Genomic DNA, 14,176 nt, shown 5'->3' on the forward strand with positions numbered 1-14,176 from the left:
CACAGGCAGGGATGTGTCTCGGAGATAACGTTGATACCAAATGGGAGCTCGAACACGATTGTTCCGTTACTTCCCTTCTCAAATGGGGTTGCTGCAATATTGCAATTACAGCTGAACACCCCTACAAGCATGCACTTGTCCCCCCAACCCCGGATGAGAAAAAGGCAGCGACAGGAATGAGATAAAGCCGAATAATAACAGGTAATAACGGGTAATCATACAAGATAACAGACGCTAGTAGGTGTGAATGAATGATGTATGTTAACATAGATATTGGTAACATAGCTCAACCGAAAGTTTTGGTCAGCCGTACAGCCAAGATGGACAAACGTCCCATTTGCACCGCCCAGCATTTCACAGTGTCGACATCGGTCTCCCTTCATATCGCAACCTATTATCTTCTTACACGCTCATTTTGAGTCACAAGGCGATGGTATGCTATCCGCTGCACTAGCTACCGCTTCAAATATTTGTAAGAAATCCGCTGATAGCCCGGATTGCAAGCGAATGAGGTCGTCAATATCATTGAGCAGTAGCTGTGAAGTTGGCCCTTCAAGACAGTTCTCACCCAGAGATGCAGTGGCTTTTTTGATCATGAATCCCATATGCAGGCAGAGTTCCATCGCCTAAGGCTGTTACTATGAGGACATGACGGTAGGAGTGAACGCGTACCTTTTCGAACGAAGAGGCAATACTCGTTGTTGGGGCTTCGGTGGACGGTCTCTACAGGGAATGTTAGATGTCGATGTGAAAGGAGGCAAGCCTTCGTGAGCAAACCATGACGTTCTACGCAGTGTGAAATGGTAACTGTAACTGCCGATGGTCGTGGGAAACTACCAGTGGTAGTGACTGAAGCTTGCGTGATAACTGTTGCTAATGGCTATGTCCCTTGGCTGTTTGGGGCTTTCATTGCAAAAGTAGAACAGAGAGAGCATTGGAATGGTGGGGTGAATCGAATTAAGTAGGACATGTTGGCCTGGCATCACAGATGGGACAGCATTCCCGAGTCATGTTGACTATTCCATCAGCGTAACTGTTTGTAGACTTCAATACATGTGTCCCATAGGGCGTCTAATACGTCCGATTAGAACTGCCGCTAATAGGCAATTAGTGGAACATCAGAAGATCAATAGACTCTTACGGGTGAGGAATCCTCTAACCGAGGCAAGGAGAGCTCGGGCGGGGGGGGGGGGGGGGGGGGGGGGGGGGGGGTTATTGAAAACTGTCAATAATTCCGTTCAGGCCGCCATTCACAATAGGTAACAGAGCTCTCCCATTGAACACTTATACCAGTATAGTGGCTTATGTTAATTTTATCCTGGCGAAACTAGCATATTATAGAATGAGGACAGTATCATTTCTTTCAGTGAAGTTCACCAGATGTCGGGAAATGTAGTTGAGACTTTGGAGAACCAATTATTAGCTATGGTAGACCCTGCGAAAAGCAACTTCTTATATTTGCCTACAGCACAGACGTATATCACCAGTAGCAAGGGCCTAATAGTATCAAGGTCCGGAAAGCACAGACACATCATTCGTTGATCGGGCCAAAATTGGCTCACCGTAATTTTCTGTTATTCTTTGCTGTTCAGATATCTGAGCATGTATTGGCTTGGGCCTTGAGTCTACTCTCTATGCCCTCCGCCGACTATAGGATCCTGGAAAAGTGCAGTCTCTTCTAAATTCATACTTTGATACTGCCAATACTTTATTATTAGCGGCAAAAGTAACGTTCCTAACCAGGTTCCACTTTATGGAATACCTAGAAAGATCCCGATGTTCCGATCTTATAGCCAGACCCCTTCCAAGTATGCACCTCTTTGTAGGGCCCGTTAAATCCGAGCAGTCTCCAGCAGACATGTTCAGATATGCCTGATCCCCGCAGCGATTTGCACAAGTGGTCTAGAGTCATCCTATACGCATCACCTACACCGTCATCCAAAAATGTGGTACAAGGTAAATGTAAAATAGCTGCCGTACTCAGGACCCGGGTGATACGTTCACTAGGTAGTAGTTGCCTTACTGATGCTACCGGTCTACATCCCATATGACTAGGTTCTCAAAGCTCATTCAGTATCATGGACCACCGGTAGATTATCTATGTAATTTACAGGCAGAAAAACATATGGAAAATTCCTGCACGGCCGGCCACCCTCTTTCGTCGACCTCGCGGCAGTGAGGGAGAAGAAATGGAATCCCAGGCATTTCCTCAAACATTCTGCGGTACGTCGCAAAGTTGTTGGAGCTGTCGACAATATGAACCATCTCTATAATGCTCATAAAGTTCTGATGAGGTTCTTCTACAATCCTGAGGTGGTTGGAGACCAAGTAGGCCCGCAGACCGTGGAGAAGAGCCGTACTTGAGTGATAGTTTCGGCCTATATGAAGAGCCCGGGTCGCTTCGAGAATGCGTGCCACTTGGTCCGGAACTGCTGCGCAGCATTCGGAGACGGCATCTCTAAGCGCGTGCCATTTTGATTCAATAAAACGCACTCGCATTGGGTGGTGCAGAAGATCAGCGGGCGAAAAGGCGTCGAAGTTTATTATATCAGCGTCAGTGAGGGTTTTGACTAGAGTGTCGGTCGAATCCGATAGCAGAGTTTCGCTCAGATAGAGCATAGACGTATCTAATGGCCGGGTCCAGTCAATGATTGACGCGCTGGAGTGCGATTTTTCGAAGCGAGCCGACAGAACATCTAAGATCTTCAGTGTTGTTGTAAGTCCTTTCTGACGGGTACTGAAGAGCAGTTGTATTGGCCGTGCAAGCAAATGGAAACCTGGCACATCTAGGGGCGGACAGGCTTGCCGCTGTTGGAAGCGAGGCCGATTTCCCAGCAGTACCTGTTGGATCACGTAGTGGACGAATGGACTTCGTTGCCGCAGGTGTCTCTCCACTGCAGCATACTTTTCTCTCTCTCTAGGATGTGCACGAAGATGGCGTAAGATATGGTCACCAAGCATTATGTGTTGCTGCATGAACCGTTGAACTGCCAAGGCATGGTATCCTAGAAGGTGGCGAACCCACTCTTCGAACGGAATCTGTTTGAAAGAGGTCTCACTTTCCGCATCGAGTTTCTCGCAAGATCAAGCGGATCCGACATCTCAGCAATGTCCCAGAATGATGAGACCCAACGAGACGGGTTTTGTTGATCCGAATGCAGCATGTTGATCAGAGTGCTGATTTTCTGTTCACGTGGGAAGGCTGACCAGGATGGAGGAAGGCGCGATGGCCAGATTTCCGCGAGGAACCTGTCAATTGTTTCATCCTCTTGGCTCCACAGTGCGATTATGGCAGCATCATTATTGCTAAAGAGATTATATCGAATTAGCCTTCCCAGATCATGAACCAGCAGAGAAGGTATGCTTTTCAGTGCCTCTTCTTCCCACCATCGCTTAAGATGGAAAGACTGGCACGCTCCGAATTTACACTAGACTATACTATTAGCGTGGGGACTTTGGAGCTCGGAAGGCTATCATACATCGTGAGGATCGAGCACATTCCCTTGTGCTGCCGGATCTGCTATCGTCTCGTGCAGTTTGTGCCGCGGCGTGCTGCCTTTCATCATGCGTATCTGGAGACGGCTCTGCCGCGGTCGGGGAACTGGAAAAGTGATGAGTTGTCGGCCCAGTCGTGGCTGAAGAGCGTAACGGGGTTGTCTGCTACCTGTTGCTCTTATAAGGTAGGGGGGTATTGATTCCGTCTCCCTGCCCTGATAGGGGTGCAAGGGATGGGATCATCGAGCGTGACTATCATCTGCCGGCCGTCCTTTTCTGAGCTAGCCACAGGAAATGATCGGGAACAACAGGTACGGTTTGTCACTTACCAGTAGGGTTTCCTTGCGTATGGTCCTAGTCGGTCGGAATCATTGTAGGGAGCAGACCTGGCCAGCGAAGACACCGGCCGAGGAGTGTTTTATAAATTTTTTTTTTCAATTGTCAAATAGTATTGCTCCTGAACCTCGTTAGTATTATCTCCCGCATTGCTGCTAACCAAAGTAACTTGGGTCTATAAAGCGCACCTGTCATTGATTCGGGTCTCCACGAATCAGATCCGTTGCACTTGAGGCTGAGCGCAACCACGTCAAGGTAATGTGCTATTGTACTCTTCTTTACGCTTCCACTAGCACCTGAGATATTCGTAGGACTCCCTGGCTGCAGCCCTTTCACGATGTTGACTGTGTCGGCCGATGCACCTGCATTTCAGCTTCCCTATGATCACAAGCTATTAAGCAGACAGTGCGGGCATAATATATTCAATATGCGAAGCATGAGATATGGATGAGCCGGCAGGTTCCATCTTCTCGTGTTCAGAAACAGTGTTCGTTCACTTCCTGATAGCGATCCGCCTTCTGCAACCAGCCGCTCTACTGGTCTCTTCCAGGCACCTAGTCAAGGTGGTCACGAATGGGACCATTATAGATCTGATATCATGATAACCCGACCATGCCGCACTCAAGTCGGCTGGTCATGCAGGCAGGTTCTGTAATTGTACAGCAGTGAATACTGTGGCTCAATAGATCTCAGCATGGCATTAGCCCCTTGAATGTAGCTATACACTAAATTACGCTTCGGACAGACGGTCGGAGCTCGGTTTGCGCAGAATCAGATCTATGTTGATTTTGGGTCAGAGTACTTTTGTGGTAAAACCTGCTCAGCAGTTCGATTTCCGCCAGAGGCATCTTTTGCTCATCCTGAAATTATCTCCTTACCTCCACAGCTAAGCGCCTCACATATATGAGGACACTCGCTTTCTTGTGTAATCCGCTGGTGACGCGCTAAACTCGAAGTCGATTAGAATCAGCTAATAGCAAGACATACGGGCTGGTATCTTAACTGCAGCAAGGCATTCAAGGCCATACATCGGAACAAGCCTTAAAGCAACCCTCACACTAACAGACATAGGGCTTCTTCCCTGTGTGGATGTGCAGATGAAAGTTCAGAGCGCTGTTTTGTCTGGAGCTTTTACTGCAGTTGCTTACTAGAATGTTTGCGGTGGTGCATATACGTATCCGTCCGGCGAATCTGTACGTAGAGGACTGGGTTTAGATCGAACAAATTCTATTTCGCTTCGAAGCACCAGCCTACCTTTCTGCATTCTTCCCAGGTGCGATAAAACGGGGTTGTCTCTTCTTGTGATAATGGCTCCGTGGTAATGACCGTTGACGCCATGTCTGATAGATATCCACCTTAAGAGAACCTAATGAGATGTCTTGTTTGAAAGAAATGCAGCCCTAGGAGGTTGGCGACCGGAGGCAGAGATGCTCATCCTCTCTAGTGAGTGGGGAGTCTCTTGAAAGCGGGACGCTACTAATAACGTATGGTTTCCGCTTCCTTGATTGGATGGCAATCCAAATTCCACAAATGATATACCGCATTTTCTGCACCCTCGGAACATGCCTCCTTCCGAACCGCCACGGCAGATTTTCAAACTCGGTACGGAAAGCCTTCCCCTGGACTTGGGCGAAGTCTAGGACCACCCACAACGTAGGAGTAACCAGAACTGCAAGAGATGGGGGTTTGCAACGTCGTTGGACTATTTACCTTAGTCTTACCAGCGTCTCTCTTCTCATCCATCTCTTTCTTGGTGCACAGTATTTCCTCATCACAGAAGAATCCTCACTGTTCTACCACCAGGATGAATGCCTTCAAAGCAGTGAGCATCGTTTTAATTTTACACTGTTGAGGGGATCACCCAACTGTCTGCATTTTCTATTACCCAATCAAGCGACCTTCCTTTTTGAGCAGGTGTGTATTATCGGCCACTATCTTAGTGGGGGTTAAGTGAAGTACAACTCAACAAGTCGCATCGGGTTAAGACGAGCGTGAGAATGTGGGCCTTCATGGAACCTAGTATGCAGCGTGATGACTAGATAGAGGGCACCTCGTATCGCCACATCGATGGCTTGGACCCGTCGCAATGATCAGCGGGAGGCAACTACCATATCTCGATCAGCTATTATTGCGGCATGAAATACCTAATCAGCATCTCCCCTGCATCCCCTACTTTCAGGGAATAAAAAGGATGGATTTCCCGTAGAATCCATGGATGGTAGATATTAGTCCCAAAATGTCTCAGATGGAAGAGACGTGGCTACTGAAGGCACCGCAACTCAAGGGTGTTCCAGTGGTAAACCCCGCTAAGCTTATCCGAGTCTTGTCTTGTTGCCCTGACATCAGGTCCAGCCACACCCGTCGGTCCACCCAGGGAACTAGCTGAACCCCACGAAACTATAATGCACCAGGAGGCTACGGTTGAATATAGTGTCCCCTATCACGATTCTTCGAGAGCCCCGCCGCCGCAGCCACCGTACAACGGGATCGAGGCGTCTCCTCTCCTTTATCGGCCATACTTGCAGGGCGTGTCTTATCCGTGGGGTTTCTTCACCGTAAAGACTCAACCTAGCAGCGTCGTCGCCAGCTCCTACACCCAACAGGTACGTCTGCTGGCTAACTGGCAAGCAGTATCATACTTCCCGGATTTATGCGTGCCTGTGAATGGGCACTTTCATGGACCAAAAGCCGATCTCTCATAGTGTGTGGAGCTCGAGTAGCAAGTCTATTCAGCACATAATGAGATCTGCACAAAGAGCCGACCAATCCTGTCTCTACGGCCAGCCAAGCTGACACTAACGACACGGTCTAAATATCCACAAAGAAGGGTCGTGGTAGCAATGTCAGAATCCAGACTCGTTCCTATACGGGGAACGTTCCACCGAATCCTCCAACAACTCTGCATTATGGAAGGGATTCGGCGCGATCGAACCATAGGCCGGTTGAACGTATATGTTATTGAAGACCTAGGGTCGCATTTCTACGTGTATGTGATAAAATGACAGTACATGAAAGATCACAGTGCTGATTTCACTGAGATCTATATCAGTAAAAGCAGGGATGAACGAAGCAATGCATACGTGGACCACAATATCAGCTTGCTGCAGTGAAAATATCCACCGAATAGTCGCCCAGATCAGGGGACAGAGCCATTCATCCGGGAACGTGTCGATTTTTGAGAACTGTATAAGTCCTATTTCAGAGACCATACCTTTGTCCGGTTTACCCAGTCAAGGACCGCCTCCAACACGCTCGGCATCATCATTTCCCGTTGGATTTAGCTAGGTCAAGCATGATCTCAAGTGTTGGAGAGCAGTATTATAAGTGCGGCGTCGCGCTTTCGTTTCAGTCGAGGCGAGGCCAGAAAATGAATGTTCTTGAGATACGTGCGGGCTCAGATGTCGGGGCAAGTGAAATAGAGTAGGTAAGCAACGGCATCCTGTACATAACACGTATCTATATCGCCTTTTAGCGGTGGGGTAGATTCGGGTTCTCTGTTGGAGCCATTAAAAGGGGAGGTTATACTCTCTCGGTAAGACCCTATACCATACATAATAGAAGTATTAGCGATCCAAGAAACGTTCCTGGACAGTCTATAAGCAAGCGGCTATACGCAATTAGGGTGCTGGCTTCTGGGATTCATTGCCTGTACGTGATGCTTCAATTGAGTCTGCGGACTTCACGGAAGAGTGCTTATCCTTGGTTCTAGCATCTGTTTATTGCCCACCATGCTTTGTCACCGACCGTTGTGACCTGCAGTCATAGCAGCGTTTTTAAGGTAGCCAGCGACATTGCAAGATCAACTGAACAAATCATCCAAGATCAGTCTCACGTAGAAAAAGTAGCAACCACTGCTAGGGGAGAAAGCGAATGAAAACAGAGTCAAACGAAGAATATATCTAGCCCATAAAGTATGAACGTTTCCTTTCGTTTTATAACATATTACCACTGTTTCCTATGACATGAGGTATATTCAAAGAAAAGCCCTTTACAGCAGGGTCTCAAATGTGATAAGATTTTATAAGGATAATTCTGTCCTTATATATATAGGTGGTGGTGTCACTATACTGGTTATAGAGACAGCAAAAGGAGGTAATATGAATAAGGATCACATTCGATAATCTCTCTAAATATATAAGAACAATATTATCCTTCCCAGTACTGGGTATATATAGCTCCCACTTTAATATAGTTATCATAACTAACTGCATGAATCAAACCTGCTATACTATTTACTTTAGTATAGAGTAGAGAAATCTCTGCTTACATGTCCGTAGGAGTGTCATCCACGAAGATTATAGGGACGTCACCCGGCCACCGTCCACAAATACATATATATATGTGTATATATGTATGATTGGGGTTAGTTTTCATATACTTCTTCATAGAGGAGCATTTTTCACCTTTCTCGCCTGTATTCTGTGCGCGATAACTAATGAGGTACATAGCTTACATGTGCTAGCTGGGATACTACAGGATATTGTGATTAGAGGGCGTGCGTGCTACTCGAGACTAAGAATATTCGGATTTAAGCGGAAAAGCATTACCGGTCGTTTATTTTATCTAATTCTTCAACTTCGGCTTTCGGACGAGTCCGCTCAGATACCATTGGCTGGTATTTATTTCCACCAAACAAAATCGAGTTACAGTACCCACATGGTAGTTCTTTGCACGTGATACATCTATTGGGGAGCCCACTTAGATTACAGCCAACTGATCTATCTATCCTACTGCATACACGGGTGGAGACATACTCCAACAGAGAAACTATTATGCCCCTAGCTTCCTTTCAAACGCCGGGGCTAAGGATTAGCGTGCACGCACGGCGACTGCTTTAGCACCGCTTGGATGAGACGCTGGGCATAATATCATTAAGGATGGACGGCTAAACTACTGAAAACAAAGGAGATTTAAGGGGAGGGACGGTCAAATTTGCCAGACATGTCTTGACAACCACCATTTAGACTATTAAAGCCGATGTCCATTTGGCCCTTTTCACTCGTCTGAGCCTGACTAAGATCGACCCTCGGTAGTGTATCGTGCCAAGATGGCTCCTTCCATTCGGGCGCTGCTGGCCTCGCAGACCAACGAGCATTCGCACAAATTATTGATCCCCCGAGCGCAAGCCCGGGTGCGAACCTTAAACGCTCGATCCCGCACATCGCAAGCCTGTGACGGGTGTCGAAAGCGCAAAGCTAAGTGCAATGGGACGAAGCCGACGTGCAGCAACTGTGAAGGACTGGCAATCGAGTGCACGTACTCAGAACAGAGACGTTCTAGAGAAAGGAAGGAGTTGGATGAATTAAGGTGCATAATAAAAGGCCATGAATACATGATACGATCCATCATTTCCCGATCGTTGAATTCCTTGCCATCCACCGTTGCAGAACCTTCAGTGGTAAGTCGAACCTACAGGTCATAATGCGATGTACCGTTGCTGGTGGCAATGTGCTAAAGCTGGCTTATGCAACAGAATTTCGCCCAGGTCCCACGAGCTTCTCGTATGGTGGCACAGCAGAATGGTCTAGAAGGTTTGGGCAATGCGCTGCAAGTACTACAGGACCGACTCTACGAGCTGCATCGGATCTATGAAGCCATCCATGACTGTGATCTGGAGAAACTGCCATCCGTGATAAATACCATCCGCCACAGCATATCGGCCCATGACGCCGCGACACGCCTGGTTAGACAAGTTCCAGAACAGCGACCTGTCATTAGCCTGGAAAATATGCAGCAGGCCTGGATAACCCAATTATCAGGCCAAGCACAGATGGTCGAACGGCAGCCCCCCTACAGCGTCCACGCGATTGGGTTGTGGTCGGACCAGGTCGATAACACCACCGCATCGCATCTGTTCTCATTATTCTTCGTCTGGGACAATCCCACATGGCGATTGATCGAGCCTAGCTTGTTCCTTAACCATTTCCATCGCGGAGAGACTGGCTTCTGCTCCTCTTTGTTGGTCCATGTTATCCTCTTCTATGCATGTGTAGGTAATTTGCGTCGGTGTGCGACATGCTACTGACGGATGCAGCATTTCTCATACAACCTGGCAAAACCCTGGGACCGTCGCAGAGAGACGGAGGCTGCCAAACTGCTTCTCACGGCTGTTGAGAAGTACTGGCGCCGGGATAAGAACAAGATCTGCCTCCCTACTATGCAGTCGAGCTTACTCCTTGGACTGTTCTTTTGCGCCATGGGTAGGGATAAAATTGGGGTTCGTTATATCCAATATGGCGCGCTGATGGCGTTGCAACTCGGTCTCCATACTTCATCAGCCGAGACTTTCCGTGCGCACTGTGAGACGGATGCGGAGTCAAACTTGCGAGCACATAAGATTACCGCTTGTGCGGTCTATGACATTGAGTTGTGAGTTACATTTCCATTATATCTTGGCCGCGGTACCTAAGTGTAAATAGAATATCGGCCCAACTGTCTGGAAGGCCATCCGTTTGGTCGGATCCCCCGGAAATATTCATAGACGAAGATGAAGCACGCGATGGGGATCTTAATGAACAGTGGACTCCATACCCCTTTACCACCCCCCTGTACAGGCCATACACGAACACAAGCACGTGGGCTCGTCGTACTTTCCTCATCATCGTTAACGATGTGGCCCAGCTGTCCTCCCAGTCGGGCATCCCAACCGACCCGCACCGTTGGGAAAGGGCTGCCATACTCTACCCAGAGACTCGATACCTTCAAGAAGACTCTTCCAGTCGTTTTGGAAGTTGAAAACAACAGATTGCCACATAACATTTGTCTACAGTGCGTTAACCCTTTCCTCGTTGCACTCTACATGTAATAACAAAGGTGTAGCCTTTACTACTACACAACGGTCGTCAACCTCTGTGGGATGTTCAGAGCTGCTCCACGCACTCTAACAGAAAATGGTACAACCAAATCAATAAATTTCAACCCCAATAAGATTCTGGAGGAAGCCATGGAGTCGATGGGAACACTCATATTGTTATACCGCGCTTGTCATGGCTGGAAATCCATCCCCGTGGTTATGATGCACTACTTTCTCGTCGTCGGCCTTCACGCCGCCTCGCGTTTGGAGTGTGAGAAATGGCGTGAGATACTCGTGAGTTGTGTGGCTGGTCTCTGGCACATGAGCCTGGTATGGCGGCTCTGCCGGGCCTTTCTGCGGACATTTGAGCTGGTTCTCTCAAGCGTGGCTCCTGCACTGGTTCCAGAAGAGATACGATCGATCTTGGATGAGCATCATGCGAAGTTCTGGACCCGGGGAGAGCTTGAATCCCTGGCAGCCAACTACGTTGTCCATCATTACCCCAAACGGCAACTTGAGGAAGGTAACAGCGGCAGCGGCTGTTTCCATGGCAAGCGTCTGGAACATGTCATTAGGGGGTTTGGTCGAGATATTACAGATGAGAATAAGGTATGACGGGTGAATTTCTTTTAGTAGAGGTGAGTGGGGAAACGAGTCATTTGGGAACTGTGAACCGGCTCGGGCTGGCATCGATGCTTGGCTACTATAGCGCTGATCCCGATGAAAGTGGCATCTAAGCTCTCATATGGATATGAAATCATGAGTATATTAACTCTGCGCGCGGGATAAAATGATGGGGGGTTATAACAGAAACGGTTGTTTCAATGAGTTAGGCCTCATCCATCCTCGCTCGGCCTTGAGGCGAAGTTAGTAGCCAGTGGCCTGGAATCATGATGAGCTGTAGCTCATTCTGCGCAATGATCTGTGACCTACTATTTCCGCTGTCGGAAGAAGCTCCGGAACAGCTTGTTACCGATTGCTGCTGTTCTAGTACTCCAGACTTCTCACATAAGGTTATGGGTGCCATGTAATGGATAACTACGCCGCTCTCTTTTGGTTCTCTGCTTTCTTTATGCCATTATAAGGCTTAGAATACGATATGTACATGTTCGCGTTTAGCAATCGAATTGATGATTGTGGGATCGCGTCCTATCTGGCCTCTGTTCGAAGCGGATGACTTCTTTGGGCAGCCCATATCTTGTCTGGGAACGACGATCCCCTCCCCAAATTTCGCTCAGTGTAGAATAGATACGTCCTTTTTCCCTGCCCGTCGACCTTGCCACGGGGCCACACATGGAGACACTTGAGCGTTGTGTTGCAGAATTCACATCTGAATATCCTGCTACATGGGGTGCAGTGTCTATCGGGTAAACCATATGGAGTCCCCTGGCAGACACTCGCAAGCCATGAGTCCAAGTACCGATGTGCACAGGTTTGATAAGGAGTCAATGGTTCCACCCCTGGATGTTCCTGCGTGATTGACAACTGATACTCGGTTTTAAGGATCAGCTGATCCTCCGACTCCAGCCTGGGAAACACTGCAATTGCAAGCTGCGTGCTTCCAGAGTGATGCGTACAGGAATGCCAACAGAATCGTCCCAAAGAACCAGGGGCAAGCTGGGTTGATAAGGCGCCAAGCGACCTTTGTCGTGTTCTCAATGTTTCACGCAGACCCATTGTCTCATGGAAGGTGAGCTTCTTGCAAGGACATATCTCCACAATGCCTGCAAGAAGACCCAGGCTACAGAGTAGCTCTTCATGTTCAGAATCTTCCTTCTGCATAGGAAACGAAGCCGGCGGGTGCAGTACTAAACACCTAAAACAAGCCTGCCAACGGTCATTCTCCAAATAACGGAGGAGTTTCCATCGAAGGGCAACAGAGGTATAACTGTAAAAGGACTGAGGTATAGCTGCAGCCGGTCGATGGACTTGCACCCACTCCGGCTTCGAAATGGGGCCGTATGCTGCGTACAATTGCTTGCAGGTCATAAAAAGGCATATTTCTTCGATAATGGATAAGTGAGAAACAATCTGTAAAAGTAGTTCAGGCGGCAAACCGAGAAGCGGGCATACGGTCGCAATGTCTCCGTCTGAACGATATGCCGTTTCACTTGGCCGGGTGGCCCTATTAACCATCTTTTGAAGCTTTGTTTTGGCATTGAGGAGGCTCCCCCTGGTAAAGCGAGGCAGTTTCATTGGCGGCAGTGGCACAAACTGTGGTTAATCGTATGAGCGGACGACCCTAATACAATAGAAAGGTCAGAGTAACTTCGATCTATTAAGGGGACCATGCGGAGAAATGGATGCGGCAGCAAACAGAAATTAGACATCGGGCGCGCGAAAAAATACACCACCGCTTCATTTGGGCTGCCATTTGAAGTACGTCCGAGAAGTCCGCGCGCCAGCCGCGACCTTGTCGATTACAGCACAGTCAAAGACAGTATGGTTTCGCTTGTCTAGGTATCGCCACTCCAATGCAAGTGTAAGCGAGACGATCTTGACAAAACCCCACTAGGAAGGATAGACTCTCAGCTACAGTGGATGCCGGAACAAGCAAGTCTTTAATATCAACACGGCATTTTTACTGGGCATCTTTCTTGCATCGACCTACAATGCATACGTAATAAAACCCGAGTTATCATGTCTCGGCCGAGCAATACCGTCCAGAGTGTCGCCGATCGGTCTAAGGATCTCTAGTCCGAATATATCCGCGATCGGTAGCCAAGCTCACGACGCTTGTTAGATGTACCCAATGCATGCATATCATTCCGCTATCTTCTCTCACTTCCCCTTCAATGGAGATCGTACAAACACCTGCCAAATTTCCGCAGCATATTGGACCCAAGGCGCGTCGAGCAGGTATCACTAGTGCACATCTGTAAACCATTTCCTACGCAAGTAACATATTGCAGTCATCCATCTGAAGTGGAGGAAAACAAATTCTACGGATGATTGTATCACCAGAAAGTATGAAATCAAAGCTCCTAGGGTGGAATAAATGGTCGCCGGCCGAAAAGCAGTACCGCCTGCAGCGTACATGCACTGCAGCAGACTAGCCGAGTGACCACTAGCATGACTGCAGACTTCCTTGAATGTTCGGTGCTGGGCATCCTTACTACCAAATTAGGCTCCGGATTCAAGACACAATTGCTCTGGCATCCAGCTGCTTCATGTTAGCTATAGTCAGTAGAAATGATAAGTGAATGATTTGTCAATAAGTATACCTTTACTAAAGTTATAGGTAGTACTGCATAAGGTAGGCCAGTCCATTTAATCGCATAATCAACAACTAAGATAAGAATCATGGCAGCCGTAGCCACTCTGCCTGGATTGGCTTTATATTCCACTGTTATTGCATCTTGTATATTGTTATGTAGCTAGAGGCCAGCCTTATAATGTACTAGAATGGTTTTGCTAACAGAGAATAAAATTATGGATAAAATATCTATCATAGTATTACCTACAGTTTATACAGCGAGAGGCGCATGTAGAAGAGGTAGTTGGTGTCAGTGCTAGTATGATCCAGCCATATGACCAAGTCTCCTAGTATTA

The 14,176-nt window shown here is 47.9% G+C and overlaps 5 protein-coding genes across 5 annotated transcripts; 2 read left to right on the forward strand and 3 right to left on the reverse strand.

Annotated features, from left to right (window-relative positions):
- Window positions 1–778: 778 nt before the first annotated feature.
- Window positions 779–968, forward strand: ASPBRDRAFT_49457 (uncharacterized protein; the record flags this gene model as incomplete). Its single annotated transcript, XM_067626340.1, has 1 exon — window positions 779–968. The coding sequence occupies exon 1, from the start codon at window positions 801–803 to the stop codon at window positions 963–965; it is 165 nt and encodes a 54-aa protein (XP_067473033.1). The 5' UTR covers window positions 779–800.
- A 606-nt stretch (window positions 969–1,574) lies between these two features.
- On the reverse strand, window positions 1,575–3,563 carry ASPBRDRAFT_60249 (uncharacterized protein; the record flags this gene model as incomplete). The annotated part of the gene is made up of 4 exons (XM_067628194.1): window positions 1,575–1,611; window positions 2,141–3,075; window positions 3,129–3,428; window positions 3,480–3,563. 4 exons carry the CDS (start codon window positions 3,561–3,563, stop codon window positions 1,575–1,577), a joined length of 1,356 nt encoding a protein of 451 aa, XP_067473034.1.
- A 2,980-nt stretch (window positions 3,564–6,543) lies between these two features.
- Window positions 6,544–6,917, reverse strand: ASPBRDRAFT_49460 (uncharacterized protein; the record flags this gene model as incomplete). The annotated part of the gene is made up of 2 exons (XM_067626341.1): window positions 6,881–6,917; window positions 6,544–6,817 (listed from the first exon to the last, which is right to left on the reverse strand). A coding segment is annotated over exon 2 (176 nt), but the record flags the coding sequence as incomplete, so codon positions are not given.
- A 1,797-nt stretch (window positions 6,918–8,714) lies between these two features.
- ASPBRDRAFT_79616 (uncharacterized protein) lies at window positions 8,715–11,632 on the forward strand. The gene is made up of 7 exons (XM_067629463.1): window positions 8,715–9,229; window positions 9,449–9,820; window positions 9,866–10,200; window positions 10,251–10,454; window positions 10,522–10,599; window positions 10,651–11,147; window positions 11,258–11,632. Exons 1-7 carry the CDS (start codon window positions 8,879–8,881, stop codon window positions 11,359–11,361), a joined length of 1,941 nt encoding a protein of 646 aa, XP_067473036.1. The 5' UTR covers window positions 8,715–8,878; the 3' UTR covers window positions 11,362–11,632.
- A 102-nt stretch (window positions 11,633–11,734) lies between these two features.
- ASPBRDRAFT_79617 (uncharacterized protein) lies at window positions 11,735–12,986 on the reverse strand (the record flags this gene model as incomplete). Its single annotated transcript, XM_067629464.1, has 2 exons — window positions 11,735–12,734; window positions 12,964–12,986. The coding sequence occupies 2 exons, from the start codon at window positions 12,984–12,986 to the stop codon at window positions 11,774–11,776; spliced, it is 984 nt and encodes a 327-aa protein (XP_067473037.1). The 3' UTR covers window positions 11,735–11,773.
- Between the last annotated feature and the right edge of the window lie 1,190 nt (window positions 12,987–14,176).

The sequence above is a fragment of the Aspergillus brasiliensis genome, assembly GCF_001889945.1.
Source record: "Aspergillus brasiliensis CBS 101740 unplaced genomic scaffold ASPBRscaffold_29, whole genome shotgun sequence".
NCBI classification, from domain to species: domain Eukaryota; kingdom Fungi; phylum Ascomycota; class Eurotiomycetes; order Eurotiales; family Aspergillaceae; genus Aspergillus; species Aspergillus brasiliensis.